Source organism: Xenopus laevis, chromosome 1L, assembly GCF_017654675.1.
Source record: "Xenopus laevis strain J_2021 chromosome 1L, Xenopus_laevis_v10.1, whole genome shotgun sequence".
Classification (NCBI taxonomy): Eukaryota; Metazoa; Chordata; class Amphibia; order Anura; family Pipidae; genus Xenopus; species Xenopus laevis.
This window is the reverse complement of record NC_054371.1, coordinates 165667858-165681371: the sequence shown is the minus strand read 5'-3', so window position 1 is coordinate 165681371 and position 13514 is coordinate 165667858. Positions and strand designations below refer to the sequence as shown.

Here is a 13514-nt window from a genome sequence, read left to right as displayed (position 1 = left end):
GGAACACCTGCAGCAGAGTTTTTATATTGAGCATTCACCTGCAGGGGCCCATGTGATAGCCTATAGCTACAGTGCTGGAATGAGAAACTGCTGTCGGGAATGCGGCCTCTCTGCGGGGCATCTGGAACCAGAGGCTTCTTCTAACTGTGCATCAGGTAACACTCACATGGGTAGAATCCTGGGTCCAGAGCACTGTACCTCCCTAATGTGGCGTCAGGTTCAGACTGGGGTTCAGAAATAGGCCCTGGTATTTCAAGTACACAGAGGCCCACCACCAACCCAAAAATAGTGACTGTCTATGGCATCTTGCAGTGTTTGCCAAAACACCCTGTGTGGGTGCATTACCTAGGTGGCTCATGGGCATATATCTCAACAACTTATCGGTTACTGACTAGATATTCCTGGGCCCATGCAGCTCAAAAAATTCTCTGTGCTTGTGCTAAACCACTGTTACTAGGGTCCAATGATTGTTTGTGCAGAGTGTCAAGTCTCTATTATTATCATTTCTACAGATAAAGTAGCAAGGCCACATTATTGTGACTATTTCCAGGCAGGATTTACAAACTCCAACCCCAAGTCACAATTTTAGGGTGTGTAACTTTAAGGCCTCCTATTACAAGTGTAGTATAGACGATTCCATTCTCACATCTCATAACATTGAGAATACTGTGATTGCACCAAATTAAAAATACTAGTGAGCTGCAGGTTAATTTGCCACATATTCTGCAGAGTCCGATCCATAGATCACAGAGCAGAGGGCCACATTAAATCAGGCTAAAGTGCTTTGGTTGTTAAACTGCAACTCCCACCATCTCTCCCAAAGGCCTTAATACAATTATAAATAAGCCTTCCAGCTGCTTTTGAATAAACTATACCCTGTGGAGCTGGGGGCTCAGGTCTGATACCCTCTCTGTCCCACTTTATATAATAGACCTATTTATTCTGCGTAAGCTAGGGGGTCTCGTATGCACCCAGCTGAGAAGGTAAATAGTGATAAGCAAATGGGCAGTTTCATCTCATGCAGCAAATGGCTAGGCCAGGTTAATTTCCCACCATTCACTTAGGGTGAATAATGGGTAATATCACAGCAGCTTGAGAAGCACAGGGCTGACATCCTCGCTTTACAGGCTTTGCTCCAACAATTTGCTTTACTCAATGGTGGTAGGTAGGGCCAGTAAGGCCAGATAACCATGACTCGCTATTATCGCCTGCAGATTTTAATTTATATAAATAATAATTTTATTTAATTTACAAGCCACAGTAATTGAAGCATTACAGTATATATTCAATCAGTAATGTCGATCACTGCCCAATGGAACGCAGGACTGGACTGGAATTCAAAATAGGCCCTGAAGTTCCAAATACACAAAGGCCCAAGCAGGCCCCACCAGCCCAATAATAGTCACTTTGTATGGCATCTTACAGCAGCCCCTCTGCTATTGCAAGAACCCATAGATCCCAGTTTGGGTCTGCAACATATTTGCCTAATCACAGTCACCCATATTAGATAGAACGGCCATATTGCTTTAGAGACACGACTCCATTGGCATGAGCAGAATTGCATCATCACAGGACCATGCCTAATCGTGCTGTTGAATGAAGAATGCTTCAGCCGAGGCAAGCAGTGCGGCAAATTTACACAGAATAAATCTATATTTTCTGTTGTACTGAAGGAAAATATGAAATGAAACCTTGCATACAGGGTATATTTCATTATTTTGCTTATGGGATGTTGTTCAGGCTATGGTTGAGCGATCTATCTGAAGCCATCTCTGGGTTTTTCCCCCAGGAAGGGACGCCATTACAGACATGGCCAACAGTAAAAAGGATGCCCTTCAGAAATGTGCTCTCCAGAGTGTGAAAGCCATTAATAAAGCAAAACAGGTCTCCGCCCTGCTAAATTACATAGGTACTTATGCTGCACAATACAGTCTGATGCTTTGTCATATTACAATGTCACTTTTTCCCCTGGCCCTGGGGAAACTGATTTTTTTTTTTTTGGCAGCTTTATTCCACCCTAATCAATAGTCATTGTGTCCCACAAGGATCTTGAGAGAGGTGTTAAAGTAGTTGAGTTGTGCCTTAGCTTTTCTTTCAAGCTTCATGGCTCCCCCAGCTCCCATCACCTGCTTGTGGATTGATAGCTGCTAAATATCAGAAAGCTTCATTAACACACAAAACTCACATCAGATGTAGGCTAATCCTAAATGCCCTTGCTGCAAAGTGTTAACCCTTTACTCACCTAACTGAACAGTAGGCTCATTTAACATTAGACAAGGTAGCGGGCAGGCCTGGACTGGAAATCTGTGGATTGGGGCTACTGTAAGATGCCACAGTTGCTGTTTTTCGGGCCTGTGGGGGGGCTCTGTATTCAAATGCCATCACTGTATTCACTCTATAATACGCAAAGCCATTGTAGCCCAGTATATAGCCTCAATGCTGCATGTTGGGACATGCCCTCTATACACAGACTTTCCATATTCACCTAGCTGATTCTTATCATATATTCGGAATACTGCTGGTCATGTGAAAGCTGTACACCATTGCTTTTCCTATAGTGTGCCTATGTTACATGCTAAATGCAGGATCAGTTAGTTCAGCTTATCAGCAGGCGCATTAATGGGGTGGTTCACCTTTATGTTAACTTTTATTATGTTATAGAATGGCCAATTCTAAGCAGCTTTTTAATTGGTCCTCTATTTTTTTTATAGATTTATTTGCCATCTCTTTCCAGTTTTCAAATAGGGGTCACTAACCCTATCTAAAAAAAAAAAGATCCTCTGTAAGGCAACTCATTTATTTGTATTGCTACTTATTACTTGTCTTTCTAGCCAGGCTCTCCTCTATTCATATCACAGTCTCTTACAATGCATGGTTGCTCAATTGGACCCTAGAAACCAAACGGCTGAAACTGAAAATTGGAGAGATGCTGAATAAATAAATAAAAAACACAGATAAAAAAATTAAAACCAGTTGCAAATTGTTTCAGAATATCACTCTCTACACCATACTAAAGTATAATTTAATAATAAAAGTTAATTTAAAGGTGAACAACCCCTTTATAGACGGTATTGTGTTCAATATAGTTGTGTATTAGAATAAGGGCAGTATGGTAGAGTCCTATAGTGGGTCGGGTACCCGCGGGTTATCTGCAAAAAAAGGTGGTACCCTGCAGAATGAGGATAGGATTTTAAGGTGTGGGTATGGATGCAGGTTGCAGGTCTCATCTAAATTTCTTATCTTATTTTATATTGTCTATAGTTTAGTCCTTTTAAAATTTTACAAAACTTGTTTCTTTTGTTGCGGATCAAAGTGGGTAAATTTGCGGGTCTGGGTCGGGTCAGAAAATTAGTCGGCGCAGGACTCTACAGTATGTGGCTTAAAGCTGCAAGCAAGTGAACTGTGACCACTCCCACTTGTGCTTCCCTTAAACTAAAAGACTTATTGGCCTAATATTATTCATATGAAATGAGTGATCTCAGACATGTGTGAACATTCAATTATACATTTTGTTCGAGTCTCCATACCCTGATAAGGTTTATACAGCAGGCTGCAATTGGAAGAAAACCTGTAACCACTTTACTTTTCTCCTCTGCATTTTTGTAGTTTGCCGTCTTCTGTATGATCTTTGGCCTCAGTTACATAAGAGAAGGAACAAGAAATTAAGTTATGGTGCCAGACTCCAAACCTCCATTGTACTCTGCTTTTTATCCCTTTTATTATCAGAATTTGCATCTTTTTAAAAACCACTGGGAATTGCATTCAATATAAATATCTCCCTAGTGCCAGACTTACAGCAATGAGAAGGCACTGAGTGGTATTCCAGCACTTTGTGCCATCATAAAACTGTCCCCTGTAATATTATCATCAATTGCTGATGGATTAAGCCCTTCCACTGCTTACATTACCAAGTGTTAAAAGCAAAGTTCCGATTGCCTTAAAGTCTTATTAATGCACCCAAGAGGGTTCATTATTAAGACTTTAAGTCTATTTACTTCAAAACGTACAATGTTTGGTATACACACAGGATTGTTCTGGCATTATATATATATAAAGATACATGTATGTGGTAGCATTTTCTGGTTTATATATGCCCTGTTGATAGGGTTGCCACCTTTTCTGGAAAAAAATACTGGGATCAGTAAAAACATTGGGATCAGCCATAATTTTTACCGGCCAAGCAGGTAAAATACCGGCAACCCTACCTGTTGAGTACCTCTCTATCTCTAGTGTGTTTTGTATACAGTTGAGATTTCTGCCTTCAGAATGAATTTACATTCAGATGAAATGGGAATTCTATAATGTGAAAATTTAAGTACAGACATTTTTTTTTTCCCTTCTAAACCACAATGAATGAAAATTAAAGGACGGCAACCACAAACAACTGGCAAAACATTGTATCCTCTTAAAAGCCAGCTAGCTAAACACACAAAACATTATGTAGCGTCTGTGGCCACAGGGCAGATGCAACCGCAATGGCTGTATGTGTATTCAGCTACAGTATCTTCTTCTATTGTCCTATCTGTCTGTCCTGCCATGGCCAAATGCGCTGCTCTTGTGGATTTAAAGACATTGAGCTACTAGTGTATGTGTGCTTGACAATAGGGATCTGACTGGGCTGGAACACAGCATCAATTAGGAGCATTAGGAGTTGAAAAGAGCAGAGGGATTGAAGTTCTTGGATCATTTTGCATTTGACTCTGGCCATGTTCATAGCCTGAGGGGCTTCAGTGAGACTACTTGCTGTGTGTGTGAATGCTAAGTAAGACTCAAGGATGCTTCAGTTCCTGCTTCTGTGAGGGACAGAGGAACTTAGTCAATTAACAAAACTGCACCTTGTGTCTAGTCCTTCAATACACAAAATGACATTCCCATAACCAGCTACTATAATAATATTCAGCTTGAGCCTCCACTTTCTACAAGCAATAATATGACTATATGAGCTCCAGTGTTGGATCCAGTAAGCATTTTTCATCATATGAACCCTATGTTAACAAAAATGTGAGCTATTCAATATAATTCTAGAATTTCTTTCCTGCCTTTCCTAGACCCAGTTCATAAACCAGTGCTACCAGCGGTGTTACACTAGGGGCAGTTTTGTGTGGACTGGGGACCTGATTCACTCTTGTTGCAACTGAAATTACAGATGATCACATGAAAAAAAAATAACCCAATCTTAAAAATCTAATTTAGGAATATATAGTTCTCCTACTGGGCATGTTTTATATAAACCTATTTATACTTTAGGTTTACTTTTCCTTTACATTTGTGCTGAAACAAGACTTACAACCTGTAAGTCTAGGTGCAAAAATACATATGCTCCCCAGTTTAATTACTGATCTCTGGTATATTACTGTAGTTTATGGTTCTTATGGTAAGAATTCTTGCAGATAACCATAGTCAGTTGCTATAGGCTGGCGCTTTATCTTGAGACTGTTGGGCCTGCATATCCTCTGCGCTGCATATTGAATTAGGCAGCCCCTAACGTACGCTTTCTGCGCAACCCATATCCAAGCTGGGGAGGCATCTAAAGTGCAATTTTCAGTAAAAAATTGGTGGAGCTCTTTCTCAATGTAGGCAATACAGTCTGGATCAGCTAAAAGACTTTCGTTTAGTCGCCAAGTAGGCCGTACAGTAGGGGATGTCTGCAAATCCAGCGTAGTGAACACTATATCGTGGATTTTCATCATCGGGACTGGAGCAATGGGGATTGGCACAGAGGAGATTTAAAAAACTATCATAGCTCCTTTTCATCCCCAGTGTTTCTGAACCAATGTGGGTGTGGTTGGGCATTCCACTGCCCCCCCAAAATTCTGCCGCCCTAGGCCCGGGCCTTGGTGGCCTCTCCACAAATCCAGGCCTGACCGCTCATTAGAGATACTGACACCAGAAAATAACTTTTTAAAAATTTTTTTTATATCTTTTATAACATTATCTTTGAATGCTATTTATAATTTTGCCATAAAGGTATTTGCTTGATGCTTTTACATTACCTTTCTTACCCCCATGTTCCTGTATGAGCAGTAGCATCACTAGAGGGGGACGGACCCTGGTGCGTGACGCGCAGCCGGGCCCCGTCCCCTTCCGTACGGCCGCATTTTGCAGTGGTGCACGGGCTGCCGGTGGGGCCCTGAGGGGTTGCGGGCCCTGGCCCAATCGCACCCCCTGCTCCCCCGGTAGTTCCGCCACTGTGTATGAGGGGGCTGCTATATTTGTGCAGCAGTAGTCGTCGGCACCTTTATGCCGCCTGAGATGACCTTCCGTTGCCGTCCTGACCCCTCCTCACGGCGCTCACATTTTCTGCGCAGGAGGGGGTCGGGGTGCAATTGTGCTCTCTGCACTAGAAGAGCCGAATTTCCTTGTTGAAAACTGGAAATTCGGCTCTTAGTTACCAGGAGCTGCATTTTTGCCGCCCCTGGTAACCAAGGGGGTGCTGCCGTCTGAGGCGAGTGAATCAACTCGCCTCATTGGTGGAGCGCCCCTGGAAGTTGTTTACCATTAGAATGGGACAGTCAGGTGTAGGAACTTCAAGTAATAAAAGCAGAACTATCCGTAAAAAACGATCAATGTGACCTATGTACTTTTAATGTAGATTAATATTTTGAAATTAATTTTTACTGTCAGTATCACTTTAATTACCAATGACTCTTGCTGTAGTTCTGGGCGCAGGTTAATGTCGTGGGTGTTGTCCAGTGGATTTCTCTATAAAAGTCAATGGGAAAGATGGAGCTGCCTTAGAAAGTGAAGGTTTGCAGATTGCAGATTGTTTCCTATTGTTTCCTATACCCATGATGGAGAGAGAATGTCTTTTAAAGAAACCAGCATAACCATAGTTATTGCATCCAACCCCAGTAAAACACTTACTTAAATGAAGAGACCATGCTAAAATGAGTAACAGATTTCACAAGGACAGATTTTTGAAAATTATTTTCCTCCAAAAAGCCAAGTTCCATAACATAGATAAATGTGGGCCTGTCAGCCATGAATACACGAAGTACTAACATATCATTCAGACTGTACTGTTGGTCTAAGTGCCAGCTGCAGCTTTCAGTGACTGCCACTTCCCCTTTACTTCTCTGATCTGCAGGTGAAAGCTAATGAATGAGTTCTAATGAATGAGAACCAGGCTCTGGTGTTGGGTGCCCTTGGGACTGCTAATTCAGTATATTAAATGTTAGTAAAATGGGCAGGGTCAGTGCAGGTTGGGCACATCTGGGATGACTAGCGGAAGGGAATTCTGGCTAGCAACCGAGTACAGTGCCTGTGCGCACAATGGATTAAAAGCTTTTTAAGGCAACCTTGGCCTTAGTGCCAGGTGACTGGGCAGCCATTTTGGGACAAGTTGCCATAGTTTGTTTTGCAGTGAGTTAGCACTACATCAGGGACATTTCCCCTGCAGGGTTTCCTGTGTATCAGGCCCATGCTAATCACTAGACCGCCTGCCCCTGTCATTAAACCGGATCCTTCCTCTCTGTGTCAATAGACATCAAAGGCCTGTGGGGGGCATCAGCGTGAGTAGGCGGGGCATCAGCGTGAGTAGGCGGGGCGTGTTCCGCACTCCTCCCCTCCACCTTAAATAGCGCGGGCTAAGGGAAGAGCGCGTAGAAGTGAGGTGGATTAGTTTAGGAACATGCATTCTCTGCCGGGTAAGGAGCTCGCTGTGGAGGGGAGCGGGGACTGCCACCACAGGGCACGTTGCAGGGTGTCGGGGTATCTTTATAGCTGCTGCACGGGTTTGCCTGTTTATTCCGACTGCCCATTATTCACTGGGAACTTTGTATGTAAAGTTGCCTATAGGTGGATGTACAGTTGTGCAGTCATATACAATACATACTGTGACATTATCAAGGACCCAGTGTTCCCTATAGCTTTCTACTAATAACCAGCCAACTCCTAATGTTGGGCTACAGGGCCTAATAATAACTGTCCTGCTTCCTCCCCCCTTAGATGTAAAGTCTTCCCCAGACATGGACAGTGTCTCCAGCCAAGACTCCCTCTACCTGCCCAACACTGTTGGTGCCTCCCTGGAAGACCAAGATCTATGGTCCCAGTTCCACCAGGAGGGGACAGAGATGATCATCACCAAATCTGGAAGGTAAGTGGAAAACCATTCTGTGCAGCCATAACACGTTTGTGTACAGACTGGACAATCGCCCTTTTTATATACTCCATAATCATTGGCGTAACTACTGAGGAAGCAGACCCTGCGGCTGCAGCGGGGCCCAAGAGGCAAATGGGGCCCATGAGGCCCTAATTAATGAGCAATTTCGATATAGATAGATGTGTGTGTATGTATGTATGTATGTATGTATGTATGTATGTATGTATGCATGCATATATATATATGTGTATATGTAAAGAGTCCAAATGGGCAGCACACCGCCTTCAGGGCTTACCTCGGGTGCAAGGTAAATGAAGCAGATAATGTAGCAAGAAACTCGGTGTTGCTGGTCATTTCTTGCTAATATATATATATATATATATATATATATATATATATATATATATATATATATATATATATATATATATATATATATATATATATATATATATATATATATATATATATATATATATTTATTTGTAAAAACAGGACAACCTCTGGATATGTTGGGGGCCTAAAATGAATTTGCTGTGGGTCCCAATAACATATAGTTATGACACTGTATGTAATATGTCTTATTAGCTGGTTATGAGGGCTCCCAAGTTCCTCTAGCAGCTAGTGGAATAGCACCCAGAATAATTATTTTTAGGATTAGTTGTATTTCAGCACATATTGAGCTGGAGTGTCCAATTGCTTTGCTGCTCACTCAAACAACTCTCTCTCTCTTCATCCCACAGGAGGATGTTTCCTCAGTGTAAGATCCGTCTCTTCGGTCTTCATCCTTATGCCAAGTACATGCTGCTGGTGGACTTTGTTCCTCTGGACAACTTTAGGTATAAGGTAAGCCTGGAGCAACGGTGTGGATTCTAATTGTATGTGTAGGGTTTAATTGCAAAAACATTAAACTATATTATAAGGTTTAGAATACATTGGCTAAACTTTCCATAAGTGTCCCAGTGATATTTACATTACACTTAATTGGATATGCTTTTGTTAACAGGTTTTGCTTCTCAAAACATAGTGTGAAAAAACAAAATTTATTATAACTTGATAGATATTCTAAGTTGTATTTCTGGGAACTATGTTGACTGCCTGAATGAAGTTGCATGGTTGCATGGTTGTGTGGTATTGGTAATCCCAATCTCCACAAGGCACTGACAGTTCCATTGTCCCCCCCCCTATTTTTTTCTGTAGTGGAATAAGAACCAGTGGGAAGCAGCAGGTAAAGCAGAACCTCACCCACCCTGCAGGACGTATGTCCACCCAGATTCACCTGCTCCTGGTGCCCACTGGATGAAGGATCCGATCTGCTTTCAGAAGCTCAAACTCACCAACAACACATTGGATCAACAAGGCCATGTAAGTGTTAACACTGTGTGAGGAAGGGGTTAGAGGCCTATGGATGCATGCCTGCATATTATTTTATGTTCATAATAAATGTTACAGAATTTCAGAACTCCCTTTTTAGTTACATCATTTTTTTTCTCTCTCTCTGTTTACTAGATTATCTTGCATTCAATGCATCGCTACAAGCCCAGGTTCCATGTAGTTCAGTCTGATGACATGTACAATTCTCCATGGGGATTGGTACAAGTGTTTAGCTTCCCAGAGACAGAGTTTACTTCAGTGACTGCCTACCAGAATGAAAAGGTACAGTGGGTCATTCTCAAATTATACTAATATACGTCTGAATTCTTAGGGGGAACATGTTAGGATCATGCGCCATGACAAGTCCTGGAGCGCATCCTAATCTATGCATTCTCTAAGAAACAATGATTCACTCTGTTTTTCTCTTTTTTTTTTTTTTATTGCAGATTACTAAACTGAAAATTAATCACAACCCATTTGCTAAAGGATTCCGGGAGCAGGAAAGGAGTCACAAGAGGTAAGTTCAGCACTTAAAATTATTTTTTCTGTTGCACACTAATGTTCCTCGGCATGCACACAAGCTATGATGTGATAGGTGGCATTAACTGTGGTGCACTAGTAATACTAGGGGGGTTATTTACTAAACCTCAAATTTATTTGGTTGGCTTTTTGGGGCAAAAACTTGAATTCTCTTTTGTGGAAAAAGGCCCCCCTTTTTTTCGATATTTATTATACCCCGGTGCTGCAAAAAGCCAGAATCTGTCCTCAGACGTGTCAAGGTCATTTATAAGTCAATGGGAAATATCCCTATCCCAATTGGAAGATATTGTGGTCTGCGCTGATTTTATCCCAATAATCCAATAAATTCTGGGCTTTCGGGCAAAAACCTGAAAAAATAGTACGATTCAGGTTTCAATCCGATTAATTGGTGTTATTTTATTAACAAATGAGGGAAAATAGAGGATGAGCATTTGGTCAAGCCTTTTTTCTTTTTTAAACTGCAGACAGCTAAAATATTATTGAAGGGTTACTGCTAGTGTCAAGCATTGTTTTGCCCACATAACAGTTGTTTACCTAAGGTTATTCTCAGTGATTGTTCAAATGTTATATTTCTTCTCCCAGGGATGATGTTTTAAAGATTCTACAACAAAGTCCTAGTAAAAGGCAGAAGAGGAAGAAGTGGGAGGACAGTCCTGAGGCTGATATTTCAGGTACTTCTAAACAGTAGAAATGTCATGGGGCATGACCTTACGGCTTTTACCCAAGCCCTTTTCTCTTTGAGTTATCCGGTATAACTTTGCCAAATCTGCGTTTCAGATTTCCCCAAGGCTATATGTGTGAAGGAGGAATCCATTATGGACCCAGCAGGAGTTTATCAGAACTGGGTTTCAGATCACGAGGCTAACCAAGGCTTGACACCCCACTCCCCTGAGTCTGAGGGTGCCAATCAGGAGCAGCAAGTCCCCACATCTTCCTCCAACTTCTACAACAAGTGAGTTTTTTTTTTTTTTTTATTATTATATAGTACTAATATCTAGAGTTAAGTGCTGTGCAAACGTTTACCAGTGGCTGCAATGTGCATCCTTGGGTTACCCCCCTGAATAACCTCTATGGAAAGTCTTAAGAAAAGGAAAAGGCTAATCTTTTTAGCTACTGCAGAACTAATATTCCCAACTTCCATTTGTCAGCTGAGTGCTGAATCATGTGGATTGACAAAAGTTGACTATTCATGCACAATGGCTGTTTGGAGACGGCCTGAGTTTTGCTGGATGTATGAAGGGCAATAGCAGTAATGTTCAACCCTTAAAATGCAACACATTTGTCAGCAAGTTTTACAATTTTTTTTTGCCTGATGCTAATTTGTGATCTTATATTGGATTTGTGTTTCTTAGGAGCCATTATCGAAGGAGTTCCCAACATCTCTCCTCGCCATTTGAATTGGGAGAGCCCTCTAGCAGACGTCTTACCCCTGACATTGCTACAGTGCCGGATTCCGATCCAGATTCTTTAGCAGTGTTTCATGTCATTCCAACACAGAATTCTGCTCCAGAACGCACATGTTCTATGAACTTTTCCATGGAAGCTCCAATGAAACAGCCCCTCCGGGGTGCCATGTACAGCCCTTATGGAGCAGATCAGTGGTTGGTTCCAGCTCAAGGTCAATATCGACCTGTGGGCTATACTGCATACCCAACAGACTTAAGCACACAAGGAGCAGTAGCTCACCCACATAGTGCGATGTCAGACTGGAGCCAATACTCTCTCTTCCCCTACAGCTGTTGGTAAATGGGTTAAGGGAAATGTGTATCCACAGTCCTTACCCATCCATGCCAATACCTCAGTCCTGATTTCTTGTTGGGGGGGGGGGAGCGGGCTGTGTGGTTTTGCATCTCTGAGGCTTCAGGACCTCCTTAAAAACCCTGCATTGGGAGGTTGCATGGAGAGGTTTGATTACAATATTTGTTGGACTAAAAGGTGTCACTTTATCAGCACAAACAGTAGGTTGCCCCTGTGCTTGTGATCAGGGGAATCTCTACCTGTACTTGAACTAAATGTATTTATTTTAAAGATTAGCAAGTAAATGTGAGAAACCGTGGGGGGGTGCGTTAAAGCAGATCTCCAGAAGAGAACCCGGGAAAGCAGTTATGGATTTATAGAACAAAGTAATGGGGCCATGAACAGAAGCAGTTTTCTCTTGACTTTAAGTGGTGGTACAGCCATCTAACTCTCCATTTTCTTAATGTCCCCAATTATTGCCTTTCACTCAATTATACTATGGTCTGTTTTGTTTTTTGTTTTTTTAAACTATAATTTTGATTACAGTTTTGCACCTTACATTTTCCAGGGTGGTGGTTTGCAGCACTAATCTGTGACAGTGTGTACAGCAGGTGTTTGTGCTTTTGTGCACTGCTCGGGAAATGTGTGTGTATTTGGGGGGAGTGTGTGTTCACTAAAGATTGTACTGCTGACTATGAGACTAACGCTGTGCAATATTCACAGGGATAGGCAAAATTTGGTGTTCCATCTAAAGCAAAGCTACAGCTTCCAGTATTGCCTCTAGATGAGAGCGCTACTTCTGCAATAGCAGGGTCACCAAAGGCTGCCTAACTCTGCATATTTTCACATTAGCATAACCTCTGGCAATGATTGGGACAATTGACTCCAAAAGTGGGGTAAACATGTAACAAATATTAATCCTTGCATTCTGTGATTAGTTAAATAAACATGGGATGGTTTGTTTGCTCTTTGTTCTACAGATTCAGTAGCAGCTCAGCAGTTAAAGGGTTTGTGTAATTGCTTGTAAAGCTAGGTTTTGTGGGAGGGCTGCAGGCAGAACAGTATGTATTCTGTATAGAACACATCTGTAAATAGATTTTATTTAAGAATTGTTTTTGACTATGAAATGTGTTTTAATGTGACTTTTATTTAATGGCATGAACTGAGGAAGGAAACAATGAAGTGTCATTTGTTTTGTCTCCATCTGGTTATACACCTTCAATAAATGTTTTCCTTATTTCAGATCAGTGTTATGTGTTCAACATTCAGATACAATTCTAGCAAAGTCCTTTAGTGGGGAATCCGCCTCAGCCCATTTACTATAAAGGATAAGTGGATGCTGCGTTAGTATCAAAGGCGCAACATCTCTTGCTTGGGACCTGGGGTCTTTCGGATAATTGATCTTTCCTTAATTTGGATCTTCGTACCTTTAAATCTACTAATTTCGGATCGAGTTGGGATCTTATGTACCGTTTCATTATTACAGAGAATAACTAAATTTTTAAAGGAGAACTAAAGCTTTAACTAAGGAAGTAGGCTAGAAATGTTATACATTATGTTCTGGGCTTTTGTACCTGTTCAAGGCAACTACATACCTTTTAGCAGGGAAGATCTGTTCTTCAGAAGATGCCCCAGTAGCTCCCCATCTTCTTTTCTGCTAATTCACTGCACATACTCTGTGCTGCTGTCACTTACTGAGCTTAGGGGCCGACTCACAATATACAGTATACATAGAATATACATGTCACAATATAAGGCTAAT

General features: G+C 41.6%; 1 protein-coding gene across 2 annotated transcripts; it reads left to right on the top strand.

Moving 5' to 3' along the window:
- Positions 1-12994, top strand: vegt.L (vegt protein L homeolog). 2 transcript variants are annotated; one of them, NM_001088196.1, is given in 9 exon segments: positions 1-155; positions 7948-8095; positions 8845-8947; positions 9302-9466; positions 9611-9757; positions 9922-9992; positions 10598-10686; positions 10793-10967; positions 11368-12994. In NM_001088196.1, coding segments are annotated over 9 exon segments (1368 nt in total). In that variant the 5' UTR covers positions 1-79; the 3' UTR covers positions 11762-12994.
- Positions 12995-13514: the final 520 nt, after the last annotated feature.

Bases quoted from the DNA above. Each gene is read 5' to 3' on its own strand.
- vegt.L (XM_018232893.2), top strand. The intron at 9,467-9,610 runs GTAAGTGTTAAC...TCTGTTTACTAG, and splicing joins CATTGGATCAACAAGGCCAT to ATTATCTTGCATTCAATGCA. The intron at 10,687-10,792 runs GTACTTCTAAAC...TCTGCGTTTCAG, and splicing joins TCCTGAGGCTGATATTTCAG to ATTTCCCCAAGGCTATATGT.